Source organism: Oncorhynchus gorbuscha, linkage group LG01 (assembly GCF_021184085.1).
Source record: "Oncorhynchus gorbuscha isolate QuinsamMale2020 ecotype Even-year linkage group LG01, OgorEven_v1.0, whole genome shotgun sequence".
In the NCBI taxonomy this organism is placed as follows: domain Eukaryota; kingdom Metazoa; phylum Chordata; class Actinopteri; order Salmoniformes; family Salmonidae; genus Oncorhynchus; species Oncorhynchus gorbuscha.
Window position 1 is genome coordinate 118881391 of NC_060173.1, and position 19848 is coordinate 118901238.

General features: G+C 48.7%; 1 protein-coding gene across 1 annotated transcript in view; it reads right to left on the reverse strand.

Moving 5' to 3' along the window:
* The window catches only part of bmpr2b (bone morphogenetic protein receptor, type II b (serine/threonine kinase)), a 150971-nt gene that overhangs the window by 8437 nt on the left and 122686 nt on the right, over positions 1–19848 (reverse strand). The window contains exons 10-12 of the mRNA XM_046294789.1: positions 14224–14396; positions 7684–9070; positions 6902–7112 (exon numbers count right to left, since the gene is read on the reverse strand). Coding sequence (XP_046150745.1) covers positions 6902–7112; positions 7684–9070; positions 14224–14396 — 1771 coding nt within the window. The remainder of the gene's footprint in view (positions 1–6901; positions 7113–7683; positions 9071–14223; positions 14397–19848) is intronic.

The following is a 19848-nucleotide window of genomic DNA, read 5'->3' on the forward strand; positions in this document are numbered from 1 at the left end:
CCCTGTATATAGTCTCCACATTGACTCTGTACCGGTACCCCCTGTATATAGCCTCCACATTGACTCTGTATTGACTCTGTACCGGTACCCCCTGTATATAGCCTCCACATTGACTCTGTACCAGTACCCCCTGTATATAGTCTCCACATTGACTCGGTACCGGTACCCCCTGTATATAGCCTCCACATTGACTCTGTACCGGTACCCCCTGTATATAGCCTCCACATTGACTCTGTACCGGTACCCCCTGTATATAGCCTCCACATTGACTCTGTACCGGTACCCCCTGTATATAGCCTCCACATTGACTCTGTACCGGTACCCCCTGTATATAGCCTCCACATTGACTCTGTACCGGTACCCCCTGTATATAGCCTCCACATTGACTCTGTACCGGTACCCCCTGTATATAGCCTCCACATTGACTCTGTACCGGTACTCCCTGTATATAGCCTCCACATTGACTCTGTACCGGTACCCCCTGTATATAGCCTCCACATTGACTCTGTATCGGTACCCCCTGTATATAGCCTCCACATTGACTCAGTACCGGTACCCCCTGTATATAGCCTCCACATTGACTCTGTACCGGTACCCCCTGTATATAGCCTCCACATTGACTCTGTATCGGTACCCCCTGTATATAGCCTCCACATTGACTCAGTACCGGTACCCCCTGTATATAGCCTCCACATTGACTCTGTACCGGTACCCCCTGTATATAGCCTCCACATTGACTCTGTATCGGTACCCCCTGTATATAGCCTCCACATTGACTCAGTACCGGTACCCCCTGTATATAGCCTCCACATTGACTCTGTACTACCCCCTGTATATAGCCTTCACATTGACTCTGTACCGGTACCCCTGTATATAGCCTCCACATTGACTCTCTACCGGTACCCCCTGTATATAGCCTCCACATTGACTCTCTACCGGTACCCCTGTATATAGCCTCCACATTGACTCTCTACCGGTACCCCTGTATATAGCCTCCACATTGACTCTCTACCGGTACCCCCTGTATATAGCCTCCACTTGACTCTACCGGTACCCCTGTATATAGCCTCCACATTGACTCTCTACCGGTACCCCCTGTATATAGCCTCCACATTGACTCTCTACCGGTACCCCCTGTATATAGCCTCCACATTGACTCTCTACCGGTACCCCCTGTATATAGCCTCCACATTGACTCTCTACCGGTACCCCCTGTATATAGCCTCCACATTGACTCTCTACCGGTACCCCCTGTATATAGTCTCCACATTGACTCTCTACCGGTACCCCCTGTATATAGCCTCCACATTGACTCTCTACCGGTACCCCCTGTATATAGCCTCCACATTGACTCTCTACCGGTACCCCCTGTATATAGCCTACACATTGACTCTCTACCGGTACCCCCTGTATATAGCCTACACATTGACTCTGTACCCCCTGTAATACCCTGTATATAGCCTCCACATTGACTCTGTACCATACCCCCTGTATATAGCCTCCACATTGACTCTGGTACCCCCTGTATATAGCCTACACATACTCCTGTATATAGCCTCCACATTGACTCTCTACCGTACCCCTGTATATAGCCTCCACATTGACTCTCTACCGGTACCCCCTGTATATAGCCTCCACATTGACTCTCTACCGGTACCCCCTGTATATAGCCTCCACATTGACTCTGTACCAGTACCCCCTGTATATAGCCTCCACATTGACTCTGTACCGTACCCCCTGTATATAGCCTCCACATTGACTCTGTATATGTAGCCTCCACATTGACTCTGTACCGGTACCCCTGTATATAGCCTCCACATTGACTCTGTACCGGTACCCCCTGTATATAGCCTCCACATTGACTCTGTACCGGTACCCCCTGTATATAGCCTCCACATTGACTCTGTACCGGTACCCCCTGTATATAGCCTCCACATTGACTCTCTACCGGTACCCCTGTATATAGCCTCCACATTGACTCTGTATACCCCCTGTATATAGCCTCCACATTGACTCTGTACCGGTACTCCCTGTATATAGCCTCCACATTGACTCTGTACCGGTTGTATATAGCCTCCACATTGACTCTGTTCGGTACCCCTGTATATAGCCTCCACATTGACTCAGTACCGGTACCCCCTGTATATAGCCTCCATTGACTCTGTACCGGTAATATAGCCTCCACATTGACTTTTCCCCCTGTATATAGCCTCCACATTGACTCAGTACTACCCCCTTGTTGGTTCTACACTCTGTTGTATTAGCCTTCACATTGACTCTGACTAATAAATTGACTCTCTACCGGTAGTATTTGACTCTCTACCGGTATTATAGCCACTAAACATGTGTATATAGCCTCCACATTGACTCTCTACCGGTACCCCTGTATATAGCCTCCACATTGACTCTCTACCGGTATCCCCTGTATATAGCCTCCACATTGACTCTCTACCGGTACCCCCTGTATTAGCCTCCACATTGACTCTCTACCGGTACCCCTGTATATAGCCTCCACATTGACTCTCTACCGGTACCCCTGTATATAGCCTGTGACTCTCTACAGTACCCCTGGTCATTGACTAGCCTGTATATAGTCTCCACATTGACTCTCTACCGGGTCATAGACTAGCCCCCTGTGTTAGCCTCCACAGACTACCGGGTATAGCCTATAGACTAGCCTGTGTTATAGTACCTCTCTAGGTCATAGCCTAGCCTGTGTTATAGCAGTGACTCTGTAGGTCATAGCTAGCCCCCTGTGTTTGACTCTCTAGTACCCCCTGGTCATAGCTCCACATTGACCTCTACCGGTTACCCCCTGTTATAGCCTCCACTCTCTACCGGTCCCCCTGTATCCAGACTCTCTAGCCTGTGTCCACATTGACTCTCTACCAGGTCATAGCTAGCCTGTGTTACAGTACCCCCTGTATATAGTCATACTAGCCTGTGTTTGACTCTCTACCAGGTCATAGCTAGCCTGTGTTAGCCTACAGTGACTCTCTACCGGTCCCCCTGTATAGCCTCCAGCCTGTGTTAATAGCCTACACATTGACTCATAGCTATATAGCCTGACTCTCTACCGTGTATATAGCCTCCACATTGACTCTCTACCGGTACCCCTGTATATAGCCTCCACATTGACTCTCTACCGGTCATAGCCTCCAGCCTGTGTTATAGCCTCCACTCTCTACCGGTCATAGACTAGCCTGTGTTAGTCAGTTGACCTCTACCGGTCATATAGCCTCCAGCCTGTGTTACATTGACTCTCTACCACCCCTGGTCATAGCTATTGCCTGTGTTACAGTACCTCTCTAGGTCATAGCCTCCACATTGACCTGTGTTACCCTGTATATAGCCTCCACATTGACTCTGTACCATAATACCCTGTATATAGCCTCCACATTGACTCTGTACCATAATACCCTGTATATAGCCTCCACATTGACTCTGTACCATAATACCCTGTATATAGCCTGTTGACTCTTACAGTATATAGCCTCCATATTGACTCTGTACCAGTACCCCCTGTATATAGCCTCCACATTGACTCTGTACCGTAATACATATATAGCCTCCACATTGACTCTGTACCGCCCCCTGTATATAGCCTCCACATTGACTCTGTAGGTCATAGCCTAGCCTGTGTTACAGACTCTGTAGGTCCCCTGTATATAGTCTCCACATTGACCTGTGTTACCCTGTATATAGCCTCCACACTGACTCTGGTCATATAGCCTTGTTATTGTTACTGTATTGTTTACTTTTTATTATTTTTTACATTAGTTTATTTGGTAAATATTTTCTAACTCTTTCTTGAACTGCATTGTTGGTTCTACACCTGTTGTATTCGGCACATGTGACTAATAAAGTTAGATTTGATTTGATTACACTAAACATGCTCCCTGCCTGTGTTACAGTACCAGGTCATAGCTAGCCTGTGTTACAGTACCCGGTCATAGCTAGCCTGTGTTACAGTACCGGGTCATAGCTAGCCTGTTTTCAGTACCGGGTCATAGCTAGCCTGTGTTTCAGTACCAGGTCATAGCTAGCCTGTGTTACAGTACCAGGTCATAGCTAGCCTGTGTTTCAGTACCAGGTCATAGCTAGCCAGTGTTTCAGTACCAGGTCATAGCTAGCCTGTGTTACAGTAACCGGTCATAGCTAGCCTGTGTTACAGTACCAGGTCATAGCTAGCCTGTGTTACAGTACCGGGTCATAGCTAGCCTGTGTTTCAGTACCAGGTCATAGCTAGCCTGTGTTACAGTACCGGGTCATAGCAAGCCTGTGTTAATGTACCAGGTCATAGCTAGCCTGTGTTACAGTACCAGGTCATAGATAGCCTGTGTTTCAGTACCGGGTCATAGCTAGCCTGTGTTACAGTACCGGGTCATAGCCAGCCTGTGTTAATGTACCAGGTCATAGCTAACCTGTGTTACAGTACCAGGTCATAGTCCCAGTTCTTCCATAGGCCTGTGTTACAGTACCAGGTCATACCAGACCTGTCTCACCCAGGTCATGAGCCTGTTTGGAATCATAGCTAGCCTGTGTTCTACCTGGTCATAGGTAGCCTGTGTTTCAGATTCAATATCCTGTGTAACTTCACATAGTCATTGAAGATCATAGCTAGCCTGTGTTACATAACATTCTACAATTACAACCAGGTCATAGCACCTGATGAATCAAGCTAGCCTGTGTTACAATCAACAGCCTGATCAATCAACAGCCTGTGTTACATGACCAGGTCAACAGCCTGATTACAGAAGGTCAACAGCCTGTGTTGCTGTGAATCAACAATTCCTGAAGCTGAAAATCCCAGTTCTTCCATGCCTGATCAATCACCAGCCTGATCAATCAACAGCCTGTTCAATTCAACAGCTTCTAGTCATTGAAGATCAATAACATTCTACAATCAACCAACACCTAATCAATCAACAGCCTGATCAATCAACAGCCTAATCAATCAACAGCCTGATCAATCAACAGCCTGATCAATCAACAGCCTGATCAATCAACAGCCTGATCAATCAACAGCCTGATCAATCAACAGCCTAATCAATCAACAGCCTGATCAATCAACAGCCTAATCAATCAACAGCCTGATCAATCAACAGCCTAATCAATCAACAGCCTAATCAATCAACAGCCTAATCAATCAACAGCCTAATCAATCAACAGCCTGATCAATCAACAGCCTAATCAATCAACAGCCTAATCAATCAACAGCCTGATCAATCAACAGCCTAATCAATCAACAGCCTGATCAATCAACAGCCTGATCAATCAACAGCCTAATCAATCAACAGCCTGATCAATCAACAGCCTAATCAATCAACAGCCTGATCAATCAACAGCCTAATCAATCAACAGCCTGATCAATCAACAGCCTAATCAATCAACAGCCTAATCAATCAACAGCCTGATCAATCAACAGCCTAATCAATCAACAGCCTGATCAATCAACAGCCTAATCAATCAACAGCCTAATCAATCAACAGCCTGATCAATCAACAGCCTAATCAATCAACAGCCTAATCAATCAACAGCCTAATCAACTCTATGTGAAGGAGATGCGTCACGCCGCATGAGGCAAATGGTCACACCAGATACGGACTGTTTTACTGATCTGCCTTCTCTTTTTAAACCAACAGATACATATCTGTATATCCAGTCATTTGATTGGAGCCTAATGAATGTATTTCAATTGACTGATGTTCTTATGAACTGTGAAATCAAATCAAACGTTATTGGTCACATTCACATATTTATCAGATGTTATTGCGGGTGTAGAGAAATGTTTGTTTTCCAAGCTCCAACAGTGCAGTAGTATCTAACTAAATGCTTGTGTTCCCAGCTCCAACAGTGCAGTAGTATCTAACTAAATGCTTATGTTCCTAGCTCCAACAGTACAGTAATATCTAACTAAATGCTTGTGTTCCTCCAACAGTACAGTAGTATCTAACTAAATGTTTGTGTTCCTAGCTCCAACAGTACAGTAGTATCTAACTAAATGTTTGTGTTCCTAGCTCCAACAGTACAGTAGTATCTAACTAAATGTTTGTTTTCCTCCAGTACTCCAACAGTACAGTAGTATCTAACTAAATGTTTGTGTTCCTAGCTCCAACAGTACAGTAGTATCTAACTAAATGTTTGTGTTCCTAGCTCCAACAGTACAGTAGTATCTAACTAAATGCTTGTGTTCCTAGCTCCAACAGTACAGTAGTATCTAACTAAATGATTGTATTTCTAGCTCCCAACAGTACAGTAGTATCTAACTAAATGCTTGTGTTCCCAGCTCCAACAGTACAGTAGTATCTAACTAAATGCTTGTGTTCCTAGCTCCAACAGTGCAGTAATATCTAACTAAATGATTGTATTTCTAGCTCCCAACAGTGCAGTAATATCTAACTAAATTATTGTATTTCTAGCTCCAACAGTGCAGTACTATCTAACAATTCACAACAATACACACAAATCTGAAAGTAAAATAATGTAATTAAGAAATATATAAATATCAGATTCGGCACTCCTTTCCCTATAGTCCACGATCAGCTCCTTTGTCTTGCTCACGTTGAGGGAGTTGAGTTGGAAGGGTGGACTGAGGTAGAGAGAGACAGAGAGTGAAGGAGAGGTAGAGAGGAGGGGAAGTAGAGAGGGAAGGGTGGACTGAGGTAGAGAGAGACAGAGAGTGAAGGAGAGGTAGAGAGGAGGGGAAGTAGAGAGGGAAGGGTGGACTGAGGTAGAGAGAGACAGAGAGTGAAGGAGAGGTAGAGAGGAGGGGAAGTAGAGAGGGAAGGGTGGACTGAGGTTGAGAGAGACAGAGAGTGAAGGAGAGGTAGAGAGGAGGGGAAGTAGAGAGGGAAGGGTGGACTGAGGTAGAGAGATGTGCGGTGTGTTCTTTTCTTACCTGAAGAGCTGTTGTGTGAGGAGCCAGACAGGTCCAGGGAGCAGGGTCTCTCAGGTCGTCTGGGTTTGGGCTGTCTGAGGGCCGCTGGGGCTGAGGTTGAGAATGGGACTGGGACTGGGGTTGAGACTGGGACTGAGACTGGGGTTGGGGTTGAGAATGGGACTGGGGTTGAGACTGGGACTGAGACTGGGGCTGGGGTTGAGACTGGGACTGGGGTTGAGACTGGGACTGGGGCTGGGGTTGAGACTGGTACTGGGGCTGGGACTGGGGTTGAGACTGGGGTTTGAGACTGGGACTGGGACTGGGTTTGAGACTGGGACTGGGGCTGGGACTGGGACTGGGGCTGAGACTGGGACTGGGGTTGAGACTGGGACTGGGGTTGAGACTGGGACTGGGGTTGAGACTGGGACTGGGGTTGAGACTGGGACTGGGGTTGAGACTGGGACTGGGGTTGAGACTGGGACTGGGGTTGAGACTGGGACTGGGGTTGAGACTGGTACTGGGGTTGAGACTGGGGTTGAGACTGGGGTTGAGACTGGGACTGGGTTTGAGACTGGGACTGGGGCTGGGACTGGGGCTGAGACTGGGACTGGGGTTGAGACTGGGACTGGGGCTGGGGCTGGGACTGGGGCTGGGGCTGGGACTGGGGTTGAGACTGGGGCTGGGACTGGGGCTGGGACTGGGACTGTTGAGACTGGGACTGAGACTGGGGTTGAGACTGGGGCTGGGACTGGGACTGGGGTTAAGACTGGGGTTGAGACTGGGGATGGGACTGGGGCTGAGACTGGGGCTGGGACTGGGGCTGGGACTGGGGCTGGGGCTGGGACTGGGGTTGAGACTGGGGCTGGGACTGGGGCTGGGACTGGGGTTGAGACTGGGGCTGGGTCTGGTAGTTGGGCAGTGAGAGGGGCAGTGACAGGTACGGAGATGGGTTTGGGTACAGAGACAGGTCTAGGTATGGGGACAAAGGTGAGGGGTTCAGGCTGTCCCTCTACAGATGGACATGTGATCACCAGACGGTTGTTGTTGTTGTTGGTGTTGGTGCGGCCCGCCAGGTGATTGGTTGGTCTCTGGTCACATGGGGCGGGCTGCTCTCTCCTTAGCAGTGGTTCATGTTCATCAGGACTGGAGTTGATGTTGAGTCTACTGTCCTCTCCGCTGAGCTGGGTCTGTAACAAGGGTGTCGCTCCGCCCAACTCCCCCTGAGGGCCCGCCGGATTGGTAGTCCCGTAAGGAGTCCCGCCTCCAGCTGAAGAGGCCACACCTCCGTTCAGGTAACCGTTGACGACCACGACGCTTACGCCGCTCCGCACCCCGTTTCCTACGGCCGTTGGCCCGTTGTTGGTGACGTTAACAAGGCGTGGCTCTGCCGCTGGGGCGACCGTGTTCATCTTGGCCACGCCCGTCTCTACCTGCTTCAGGTTGGACCGGTGTTTCCCAGACTTCAGCCTGGAGGAACCAGAGCCCTCCTTGGCCTTGGTGTTGAGTGGTAGGCTGGTGGGCCGCTTGGGGAGGTTCTGCTGTTTGGGCAGGGGGAACATAGTAGCTGGAGGGTCCCCCATCCCACTGGCCCCGGTCCCAGACCCTCCCTGGGCCCCAGGCCCGGCCCCAGTCACCTCCGCAGCCAGCTTGATGAGGGGGTAGAGCAGGGAGGAAGACCCAGAGCTGAGCGGGTCTGGAGCAGAGAACTGTTTCTGGCTGTGCTCCATAAGGTTCTCATCAGAAGATTCTTTCAGGTTCTTGTCAACCTCTCTAGGGTCCAGCTTGGTGGTCTCCAAGTCCTCCTGGGTCAGCTGCAGACACACCGGCACCACCAGCCCCAGCACAGTGCCACCTAGTGGGCCGGATGAGTCCTCCCCTTGACCCGACTCAGAGATGGTGGTCATGACGGTGTTGGGTGTGGAGAGGCTGGTGCCGCTGCTCTCCGGGCTGGGCAGACGGGCCTGAGCCTGCTGACGCTCGGCGTTGATGGAGTTTCGGTTCTTCTCTGGGCCTGCGGGTACACTGCCGGTTCCACCCAGGACGCCGACGGAGGAGGTACCCGATACAGAGGTGTCCCCCCCAGGAAGGTTCTTCACCGTGTGGCCCTCGTGGTCCTCGATGTAGGAGGAGGAGGAGTAGTCTGGGTAGGGGCTGACTTTAGGACCCCTGCGGCTGTGGGACAGGTTCCTGTAGGGGAAGCAGATAGAAATAAACCTGATGTGATGTAAACCTGCAGCGTAACAGACCAAACCTTACATGACAGGGGCAATCAGATCGTCTTTTCCAAAACATGATCTTCACCTTTTCCAAAACATGACCTTCACCTTTTCCAAAACATGACCTTCACCTTTTCCAAAACATGACCTTCACCTTTTCCAAAACATGACCTTCACCTTTTCCAAAACATGACCTTCACCTTTTCCAAAACATGACCTTCACCTTTTCCAAAACATGACCTTCACCTTTTCCAAAACATGACCTTCACCTTTTCCAAAACATGACCTTCACCCATATTTAACAGGAAAGAAGATGTGACTCAACTGAAATGTGTTGTTTGCCGAATAACTCAAGGTGGTGTGTTCTGATACTAAGATGTTTATTCAGATGTTTATAATTGTCACAGACACCGGAAACTGGTGAAATGTGTTGTTTACTGAAAGGGCTCAGACAGGCTAGTATGAAACCAACAACTAAAACAAATTAGAGTTAACTGTGCCTTGCTTAACAACTAGGGCACGCTGGTTACTGGTCGACAGACCCTTGTTCACAACTTAGTCGGTAACCTTTCAGGTTACTGGCTCAACAACTAGCTACCCTGCTGGTTAAGGCTACCCTGCTGGTTACTGGTCCAACGCTCTAACAACTAGGTTACTGGTCCAACACTCTAACAACTAGGCTACCCTGCTGGTTACTGACAACTAGGCTACCCTGCTGGTTACTGGTCCAACGCTCTAACAACTAGGCTACCCTGCTGGTTACTGGTCCAACACTCTAACAACTAGGCTACCCTGCTGGTTACTGACAACTAGGCTACCCTGCTGGTTACTGGTCCAACGCTCTAACAACTAGGCTACCCTGCTGGTTACTGGTTCAACACTCTAACAACTAGGCTACCCTGCTGGTTACTGGCCCAACACTCTAACAACTAGGCTACCCTGCTGGTTACTGGCCCAACACTCTAACAACTAGGCTACCCTGCTGGTTACTGACAACTAGGCTACCCTGCTGGTTACTAACCCAACGCTCTAACAACTAGACTACCCTGCTGGTTACTAACAACTAGACTACCTGCTGGTTACTGGTCCAGCACTCTAACAACTAGACTACCCTGCTGGTTACTGGTCTAACGCTCTAACAACTAGCTGGTTACTGGTCCAACGCTCTAACAACTAGACTACCCTGCTGGTTACTGGTCCAACGCTCTAACAACTAGGCGACCCTGCTGGTTACTAGTCCAACGCTCTAACCACGAGGCTACCTGCTGGTTACTAGTCCAACGCTCTAACAACTAGTCTACCTGCTGGTTACTAACCCAACGCTCTAACCACGAGGCTACCCTGCTGGTTACTGGTCCAACACTCTAACAACTAGACTACCCTGCTGGTTACTAACAACTAGTCTACCTGCTGGTTACTGGTCCAACGCTCTAACAACTAGACGACCCTGCTGGTTACTAACAACTAGGCTACCCTGCTGGTTACTAACAACTAGACGACCCTGCTGGTTACTAACAACTAGGCTAACCTGCTGGTTACTAACAACTAGGCTACCCTGCTGGTTACTGGTCCAACGCTCTAACAACTAGGCTACCCTGCTGGTTACTAACAACTAGGCTACCCTGCTGGTTACTGGTCCAACGCTCTAACAACTAGACTACCCTGCTGGTTACTAACAACTAGACTACCCTGCTGGTTACTAACAACTAGACTACCCTGCTGGTTACTGGTCCAACGCTCTAACAACCAGACTACCCTGCTGGTTACTGGTCCAACGCTCTAACAACTAGACTACCCTGCTGGTTACTGGTCCAACGCTCTAACAACTAGACTACCCTGCCGGTTACTAGTCCAACGCTCTAACAACCAGACTACCCTGCTGGTTACTAGTCCAACGCTCTAACAACCAGACTACACTGCTGGTTACTGGTCCAACGCTCTAACAACCAGACTACCCTGCCGGTTACTAGTCCAACGCTCTAACAACCAGACTACACTGCTGGTTACTGGTCCAACGCTGTAACAACTAGGCTACCTGCTGGTTACTGGTCCAACACTCTAACAACTAGACTACCTGCTGGTTACTGGTCCAACACTCTAACTAGACTACCCTGCTGGTTACTAGTCCAACGTTCTAACAACTAAGCTACTACACCGTAATTAAAAAAATATATATTTTCACTGGTCTAATTACGGTGGTAACCAGATTATAATAGCAATAAGGCACCTCAGGTGACTATGATGAATGGCCAATATACCACGGCTAAGGGCTGTATTCAGGCACTCCGCGTTGCGTCGTGACCAGCCCTTGGATGTGGTGTATACCACACCTCCTGGCCTGATTGCTTCCTTATAAAATGGTTTGATTGGATCCTGGATGCTGGTTGGTTGAACACCTTTTATCCCCAAGCCATAAGACATTGAACTAGGTAACCAAATAGCATTGACCCTTTTTTGAGTCATCATACTACTGTTAATTATCTATCCTGTTTCCTCGCCACTTTACCCTTACCTACATGTACATATGTACCTCAATTACCTCATACCCCTGCACATTGGCTCAGTACTGGTACTCACTGTATATAACCATGTTATTACCTGGTACTCACTGTATATAACCATGTTATTACCTCATACCCCTGTGTATATAGCCTGGTACCCTGTGTATATAGCCAGGATATCGTTACTCAGTACTGGTACCCTGTGTATATAGCCTGGTACCCTGTGTATATAGCCTGGTACCCTGTGTACATAGCCTGGTACCCTGTGTATATAGCCTGGTACCCGTGTATATAGCCAAGATATCGTTACTCAGTGCTGGTACCCTGTGTATATAGCCTGGTACCCTGTGTCTATAGCCTGGTACCCTGTGTCTATAGCCTGGTACCCTGTGTATATAGCCAAGATATCGTTACTCAGTACTGGTACCCTGTGTACATAGCCTGGTACCCTGTGTATATAGCCTGGTACCCGTGTATATAGCCAAGATATCGTTATTCAGTACTGGTACCCTGTGTACATAGCCTGGTACCCTGTGTATATAGCCTGGTACCCGTGTATATAGCCAAGATATCGTTACTCAGTACTGGTACCCTGTGTATATAGCCTGGTACCCTGTGTATATAGCCTGGTACCCTGTGTGTATAGCCTGGCACCCTGTGTATATAGCCAAGATATTGTTACTCAGTACTGGTACCCTGTGTATATAGCCTGGTACCCTGTGTATATAGCCTGGTACCCTGTGTATATATATATATTACCAAGATATCATTACTCAGTACTGGTACCCTGTGTACATAGCCTGGTACCCTGTGTATATAGCCTGGTACCCGTGTATATAGCCTAGATATCGTTACTCAGTACTGGTACCCTTTTGTATATAGCCTGGTACCCTGTGTATATAGCCTGGTACCCTGTGTATATAGCCAAGATATCGTTACTCAGTACTGGTACCCTGTGTATATAGCCTGGTACCCTGTGTATATAGCCTGGTACCCTGTGTATATAGCCTGGTACCCTGTGTCTATAGCCTGGTACCCTGTGTCTATAGCCTGGTACCCTGTGTATATAGCCTGGTACCCTGTGTATATATATATTACCAAGATATCGTTACTCAGTACTGGTACCCTGTGTATATAGCCTGGTACCCTGTGTATATAGCCTGGTACCCTGTGTATATAGCCAAGATATTGTTACTCAGTACTGGTACCCTGTGTATATAGCCTGGTACCCTGTGTATATAGCCTGGTACCCTGTGTATATAGCCAAGATATCGTTACTCAGTACTGGTACCCTGTGTATATAGCCTGGTACCCTGTGTATATAGCCTGGTACCCTGTGTATATAATATATATATTACCACGATATCGTTACTCAGTACTGGTACCCTGTGTATATAGCCTGGTACCCTGTGTATATAGCCTGGTACCCTGTGTATATAGCCTGGTACCCCGTGTATATAGCCAATATATTGTTACTCAGTACTGGTACCCTGTGTATATAGCCTGGTACCCTGTGTATATAGCCTGGTACCCTGTGTATATAGCCTGGTACCCTGTGTATATAGCCTGGTACCCTGTGTATATAGCCTGGTACCCTGTGTATATAGCCTGGTACCCTGTGTATATAGCCTGGTACCCTGTGTATATAATATATATATTACCACGATATCGTTACTCAGTACTGGTACCCTGTGTATATAGCCAAGATATCGTTACTCAGTACTGGTACCCTGTGTATATAGCCTGGTACCCTGTGTATATAACCAAGATATCGTTACTCAGTACTGGTACCCTGTGTATATAGCCTGGTACCCTGTGTATATAGCCTGGTACCCTGTGTATATAGCCAAGATATCGTTACTCAGTACTGGTACCCTGTGTATATAGCCTGGTACCCTGTGTATATAGCCTGGTACCCGTGTATATAGCCTGGTACCCTGTGTATATAGCCTGGTACCCATGTATATAGCCTGGTACCCTATGTATATAGCCTGGTACCCATGTATATAGCCTGGTACCCTGTGTATATAGCCTGGTACCCGTGTATATAGCCTAGATATCATTACTCAGTACTGGTACCCTGTGTACATAGCCTGGTACCCTGTGTATATAGCCTGGTACCCGTGTATATAGCCTGGTACCCTGTGTATATAGCCTGGTACCCGTGTATATAGCCTGGTACCCGTGTATATAGCCTGGTACCCTGTGTATATAGCCTGGTACCCTGTGTATATAGCCAAGATATCGTTACTCAGTACTGGTGCCCTGTGTGGTGGTCATGGGGATAACCATTGGGCTAACAGACCTGGTCCTGTGTGTGTGTGTGTGTGTGTGTGTGTGTGTGTGTGTGTGTGTGTGTGTGTGTGTGTGTGTGTGTGTGTGTGTGTGTGTGTGTGTGTGTGTGTGTGTGTGTGTGTGTGTGTGTGTGTACCTCTCGTTCTGCAGTGTGGTGGTCATAGGGTTAACCGTGGTCCTGTGTGTGTGTGTGTGTGTGTGTGTGTACCTCTCGTTCTGCAGTGTGGTGGTCATAGGGTTAACCGTGGTCCTGTGTGTGTGTGTGTGTGTGTGTGTGTGTGTGTGTGTGTGTGTGTGTGTGTGTGTGTGTGTGTGTGTGTGTGTGTACCTCTCGTTCTGCAGTGTGGTGGTCATAGGGTTAACCGTGGGGCTGACAGACTTGGTCCTGTCCCAGATCAGCAGTAGTTCAGCCATGCGCTCCTCTGAACACTGAGCGGTCAGCCTGGCCTCAGCATCCTGGTCCCAACAGTCCTCCATGGTCTCCTTTAGGGACCGCACCGCCTGAGGGAAGGTTACAGAGGATAACCATACCATACCATACCATAACTTACCATACCACACCATAACATACCACACCATAACATACCACACCACACCATACCACACCATACCACACACAGCACAGCTCTCACTAGGCTGCACCGCCTGGGGGAAGACAGTATCATGACAATTAAAAGAGACAGAGTTAAATGTCTCCGAGACGACTTCAGAAGGATGGACCAGGTGAGGAGGTGGACACTGTGGACCATGTGAGGAGGTGGACACTGTGGACCAGTATAACTATATGGTGAGGAGGTGGACACTGTGGACCAGGTGAGGAGGTGGACACTGTGGACCAGAAAAACTATACAGTGAGGAGGTGGACACTGTGGACCAGATGAGGAGGTGGACACTGTGGACCAGGTGAGGAGGTGGACACTGTGGACCAGTATAACTATATGGTGAGGAGGTGGACACTGTGGACCAGATGAGGAGGTGGACACTGTGGACCAGATGAGGAGGTGGACACTGTGGACCAGGTGAGGAGGTGGACACTGTGGACCAGGTGAGGAGGTGGACACTGTGGACCAGATTAGGAGGTGGACACTGTGGACCAGGTGAGGAGGTGGACACTGTGGACCAGGTGAGGAGGTGGACACTGAAAACCAGGTGAGGAGTGGACACAGTGGACCAGGTGAGGAGGTGGACACTAGGGACCAGGTGAGGAGTTGGACACTAAAAACCAGGTGAGGAGTTGGACACTGTGGACCAGGTTAGGAGGCAAACGCTGTGGACCAGTATAACACTATGGTGAGGAGGTGGACACTGAAAACCAGGTGAGGAGTTGGACACTGTGGACCAGGTGAAACACTGTGGACCAGGTGAGGAGGTGGACACTGCGGACCAGGTGAGGAGGTGGACACTGTGGACCAGGTGAGGAGGTGGACACTGTGGACCAGGTGAGGAGGTGGACACTGTCGGACCAGGTGAGGAGGTGGACACTGTGGACCAGATGAGGAGGTGGACACTGTGGACCAGGTGAGGAGGCAAACACTGTGGACCAGTATAACTGTGGACCAGGTGAGGAGGTGGACACTGAAAACCAGGTGAGGAGGTGGACACTGTGGACCAGGTGAGGAGGTGGACACTGTGGACCAGGTGAGGAGGTGGACACTGTGGACCAGTATAACTATATGGTGAGGAGGTGGACACTGTGGACCAGGTGAGGAGGTGGACACTGTGGACCAGGTGAGGAGGTGGACACTGTGGACCAGTATAACTATATGGTGAGGAGGTGGACACTGTGGACCAGGTGAGAAGTTGGACACTGTGGACCAGGTGAGGAGGTGGACACTGAAAACCAGGTGAGGAGTTGGACACTGTGGACCAGATGAGGAGGTGGACGTTGTGGACCAGGTGAGGAGGGGGACACTGTGGACCAGTATAACTGTGTTGTAAGTCGCTTTGGATAAAAGCGTCTGCTAAATGGCATATATATGGTGAGGAGGTGGACACTGTGGACCAGATGAGGAGGTGGACACTGTGGACCAGGTGAGGAGGTGGACACTGTGGACCAGTATAACTATACGGTGAGGAGGTGGACACTGTGGACCAGGTGAGGAGGTGGACACTGCGGACCAGGTGAGGAGGTGGACACAGTGGACCAGGTGAGGAGGTGGACACTAGGGACCAGGTGAGGAGTTGGATACTAAAAACCAGGTGAGGAGTTGGACACTGTGGACCAGGTTAGGAGGCAAACACTGTGGACCAGGTGAGGAGGTGGACACTATGGACCAGGTGAGAAGTTGGACACTGAAAACCAGGTGAGGAGTTGGACACTGTGGACCAGGTGAGGAGGTGGACACTGTGGACCAGGGGAGGAGGTGGACACTGTGGACCAGGTGAGGAGGTGGACACTGTGGACCAGGTGAGGAGGTGGACACTGTGGACCAGGTGAGGAGGTGGACACTGCCGGAAAGGGTGAGGAGGTGGACATTGCCGGACCAGGTGAGGAGGTGGACACTGTGGACCAGTATAAATATACGATGAGGAGGAGGACACTGTAGACCAGGTGAGGAGGTGGACACTGTGGACCAGGTGAGGAGGTGGACACTGCGGACCAGGTGAGGAGGTGGACACTGTGGACCAGTATAAATATATTGGTACCATCTTTGACACCCTGAAGTTTGAGCAAAACAAAAATGCCATTTACTCCTCAGGAAACTGAAGTCCACAAACACCTTCTGTGTTTCTCCTTCGGTGTGTTGCTTCACATCCCTCTCTGTCAAGAACAGGAAGTGACCTCCAATTCACTGTGAACAACTGCTGTGAGACCTTCCCTATGACCATCTGGGGTACCGTAGGTCTCTCAGACGACCTGGCCTCGTTCTCTGAGCTGCAGGCCAGGAGGAAAAGCCCATCACATCCTGGGGGACAGCACACATATGTCCTCAACCCACAGTTCCAAATCCGCACCCTTGGATGCCGACCTGCGCTGTCAAGTGCCCTACCAATAGGAGCGGGGCCTCGTTTCAGCTCGAGGCCATCCACCTGGATAACAGGACCGTTAAGGAAGACCTGGGGACGATTCTAGAGAACTGCCTGCCTGCCTGCCTGCCTGCCTGCCTGCCTGCCTGCCTGCCTGCCTGCCTGCCTGCCTGCCTGCCTGCCTGCCTGCCTGCCTGCCTGCCTGCCTGCCTGCCTGCCTGCCTGCCTGCCTGCCTGCCTGCCTGCCTGCCTGCCTGCCTGCCTGCCTGCGTGCGTGCGTGCGTGCGTGCGTGTGTGCGCGTGCGTGCGCGTGCGTGCGTGCGTGCGTGCGTGCGTGCGTGTGCGTGCGTCCTGTCTGAAGCACCTTGTCAGACGTCAACACACTGCCTCTCAGGGATGAATGAAGTTGTATTGTATAGTGTGTTTCTCTAGTTACCCAGATGAACTCGTTACCCAACTCATGTGCAGTATGAAGGACCATGTGTTTGTTTCTTTTACATTAAATACATCCTGACATAGTGACTTTAAAATGATTAGAGCTTTTTAATGGAGATTCTGACCAAATCATTTTACAAGTTCTTCAGAGCAGATAGGGCAATACTTTCAGTAACTGTGTCTGTCTCTCTTGACATTGTGTTGTGTACTTTCCTTTATCGTGCGGTATGTGTGTTTCTTATCTAAGTGTTTAACATCTCTGTCCAAGCCACAATAGAACAGGCACAATAGATTGTAGTCATTGTATTTAACTAGGCTGAATATTTGCTTAATGAAAACAACAACTCCCTTCGGCCCAGCGTCCAATATACTCAGTGGTGTAAAGTACTTAAGTAAAAATACTTTAAAGTACTACTTAAGTAGTTTTTTGGGGGGGGTATCTGTACTTTAGGATTTATATTTGACAACTTTTACTTCATCACTATAAAAAAAATATTGTACTTTTTACTCCATACATTTTCCATGACAATTAAAAGTACATGTTGAGTGCTTAGCAGGACAGGAGAATGGTGAAATTCGCACACTTATCAACAGAACACGTGGTCATCCCCACTGCCTCTGGTCTGGTGGACTCACTAAACACAAATTTATCTTTTGTAAATAATGTCTGAGTGTTGGAGTGTTACCCTGGCTATCTGTAAATAATGTCTGAGTGTTCCCCTGGCTATCTGTATATAATGTCTGAGTGTTCCCCTGGCTATCTGTATATAATGTCTGAGTGTTCCCCTGGCTATCTGTATATAATGTCTGAGTGTTCCCCTGGCTATCTGTATATAATGTCTGAGTCTTCCCCTGGCTATCTGTAAATAATGTCTGAGTCTTCCCCTGGCTATCTGTAAATAATGTCTGAGTGTTCCCCTGGCTATCTGTAAATAATGTCTGAGTGTTCCCCTGGCTATCTGTATATAATGTCTGAGTGTTCCCCTGGCTATCTGTAAATGGCTTCCAGTTGAAGCTCGCATCCGCTACAAGACCATGGTGCTTGCCTACGGAGCTGTGAGGGGAACGGCACCTCAGTACCTCCAGGCTCTGATCAGGCCCTACACCCAAACAAGGGCACTGCGTTCATCCACCTCTGGCCTGCTCGCCTCCCTACCACTGAGGAAGTACAGCTCCCGCTCAGCCCAGTCAAAACTGTTCGCTGCCCTGGCCCCCCAATGGTGGAAAAACTCCCTCACGACGCCAGGACAGCGGAGTCAATCACCACCTTCCGGAGACACCTGAAACCCCACCTCTTTAAGGAATACCTAGGATAGGATAAGTAATCCCTCTCACCCCCCCCCTAAGTTTTAGATGCACTATTGTTAAGTGACTGTCCCACTGGATGTCATAAGGTGAATGCACCAATTTGTAAGTCGCTCTGGATAAGAGCGTCTGCTAAATGACTTAAATGTAATGTAAATGTAAATAATGTCTGAGTCTTCCCCTGGCTATCTGTAAATCATGTCTGAGTGTTCCCCTGGCTATCTGTAAATAATGTCTGAGTGTTCCCCTGGCTATCTGTAAATAATGTCTGAGTGTTCCCCTGGCTATCTGTAAATAATGTCTGAGTGTTCCCCTGGCTATCTGTAAATAATGTCTGAGTGTTCCCCTGGCTATCTGTAAATAATGTCTGAGTGTTCCCCTGGCTATCTGTATATAATGTCTGAGTGTTCCCCTGGCTATCTGTAAATGATGTCTGAGTGTTACCCTGGCTATCTATAAATAATGTCTCAGTGTTGGAGTGTTTCCCTGGCTATCTGTAAATAATGTCTGAGTGTTGGAGTGTTCCCCTGGCTATCTGTAAATGATGTCTGAGTGTTCCCCTGGCTATCTGTAAATGATGTCTGAGTGATTGAGTGTTCCCCTGGCTATCTGTAAATGATGTCTGAGTGATTGAGTGTTCCCCTGGCTATCTGTAAATAATGTCTGAGTGTTCCCCTGGCTATCTGTAAATAATGTCTGAGTGTTCCCCTGGCTATCTGTAAATAATGTCTGAGTGTTCCCCTGGCTATCTGTAAATAATGTCTGAGTGTTCCCCTGGCTATCTGTAAATAATGTCTGAGTGTTCCCCTGGCTATCTGTAAATAATGTCTGAGTGTTCCCCTGGCTATCTGTAAATAATGTCTGAGTGTTCCCCTGGCTATCTGTATATAATGTCTGAGTGTTCCCCTGACTATCTGTAAATAATGTCTGAGTCTTCCCCTGGCCATCTGTAAATAATGTCTGAGTGTTCCCCTGGCTATCTGTAAATAATGTCTGAGTGTTCCCCTGGCTATCTGTAAATGATGTCTGAGTGTTCCCCTGACTATCTGTATATAATGTCTGAGTGTTCCCCTGGCTATCTGTAAATAATGTCTGAGTGTTCCCCTGGCTATCTGTAAATAATGTCTGAGTGTTCCCCAGGCTATCTGTAAATAATGTCTGAGTGTTGGAGTGTTCCCCTGGCTATCTGTAAATAATGTCTGAGTGTTGGAGTGTTCCCTGGCTATCTGTAAATAATGTCTGAGTG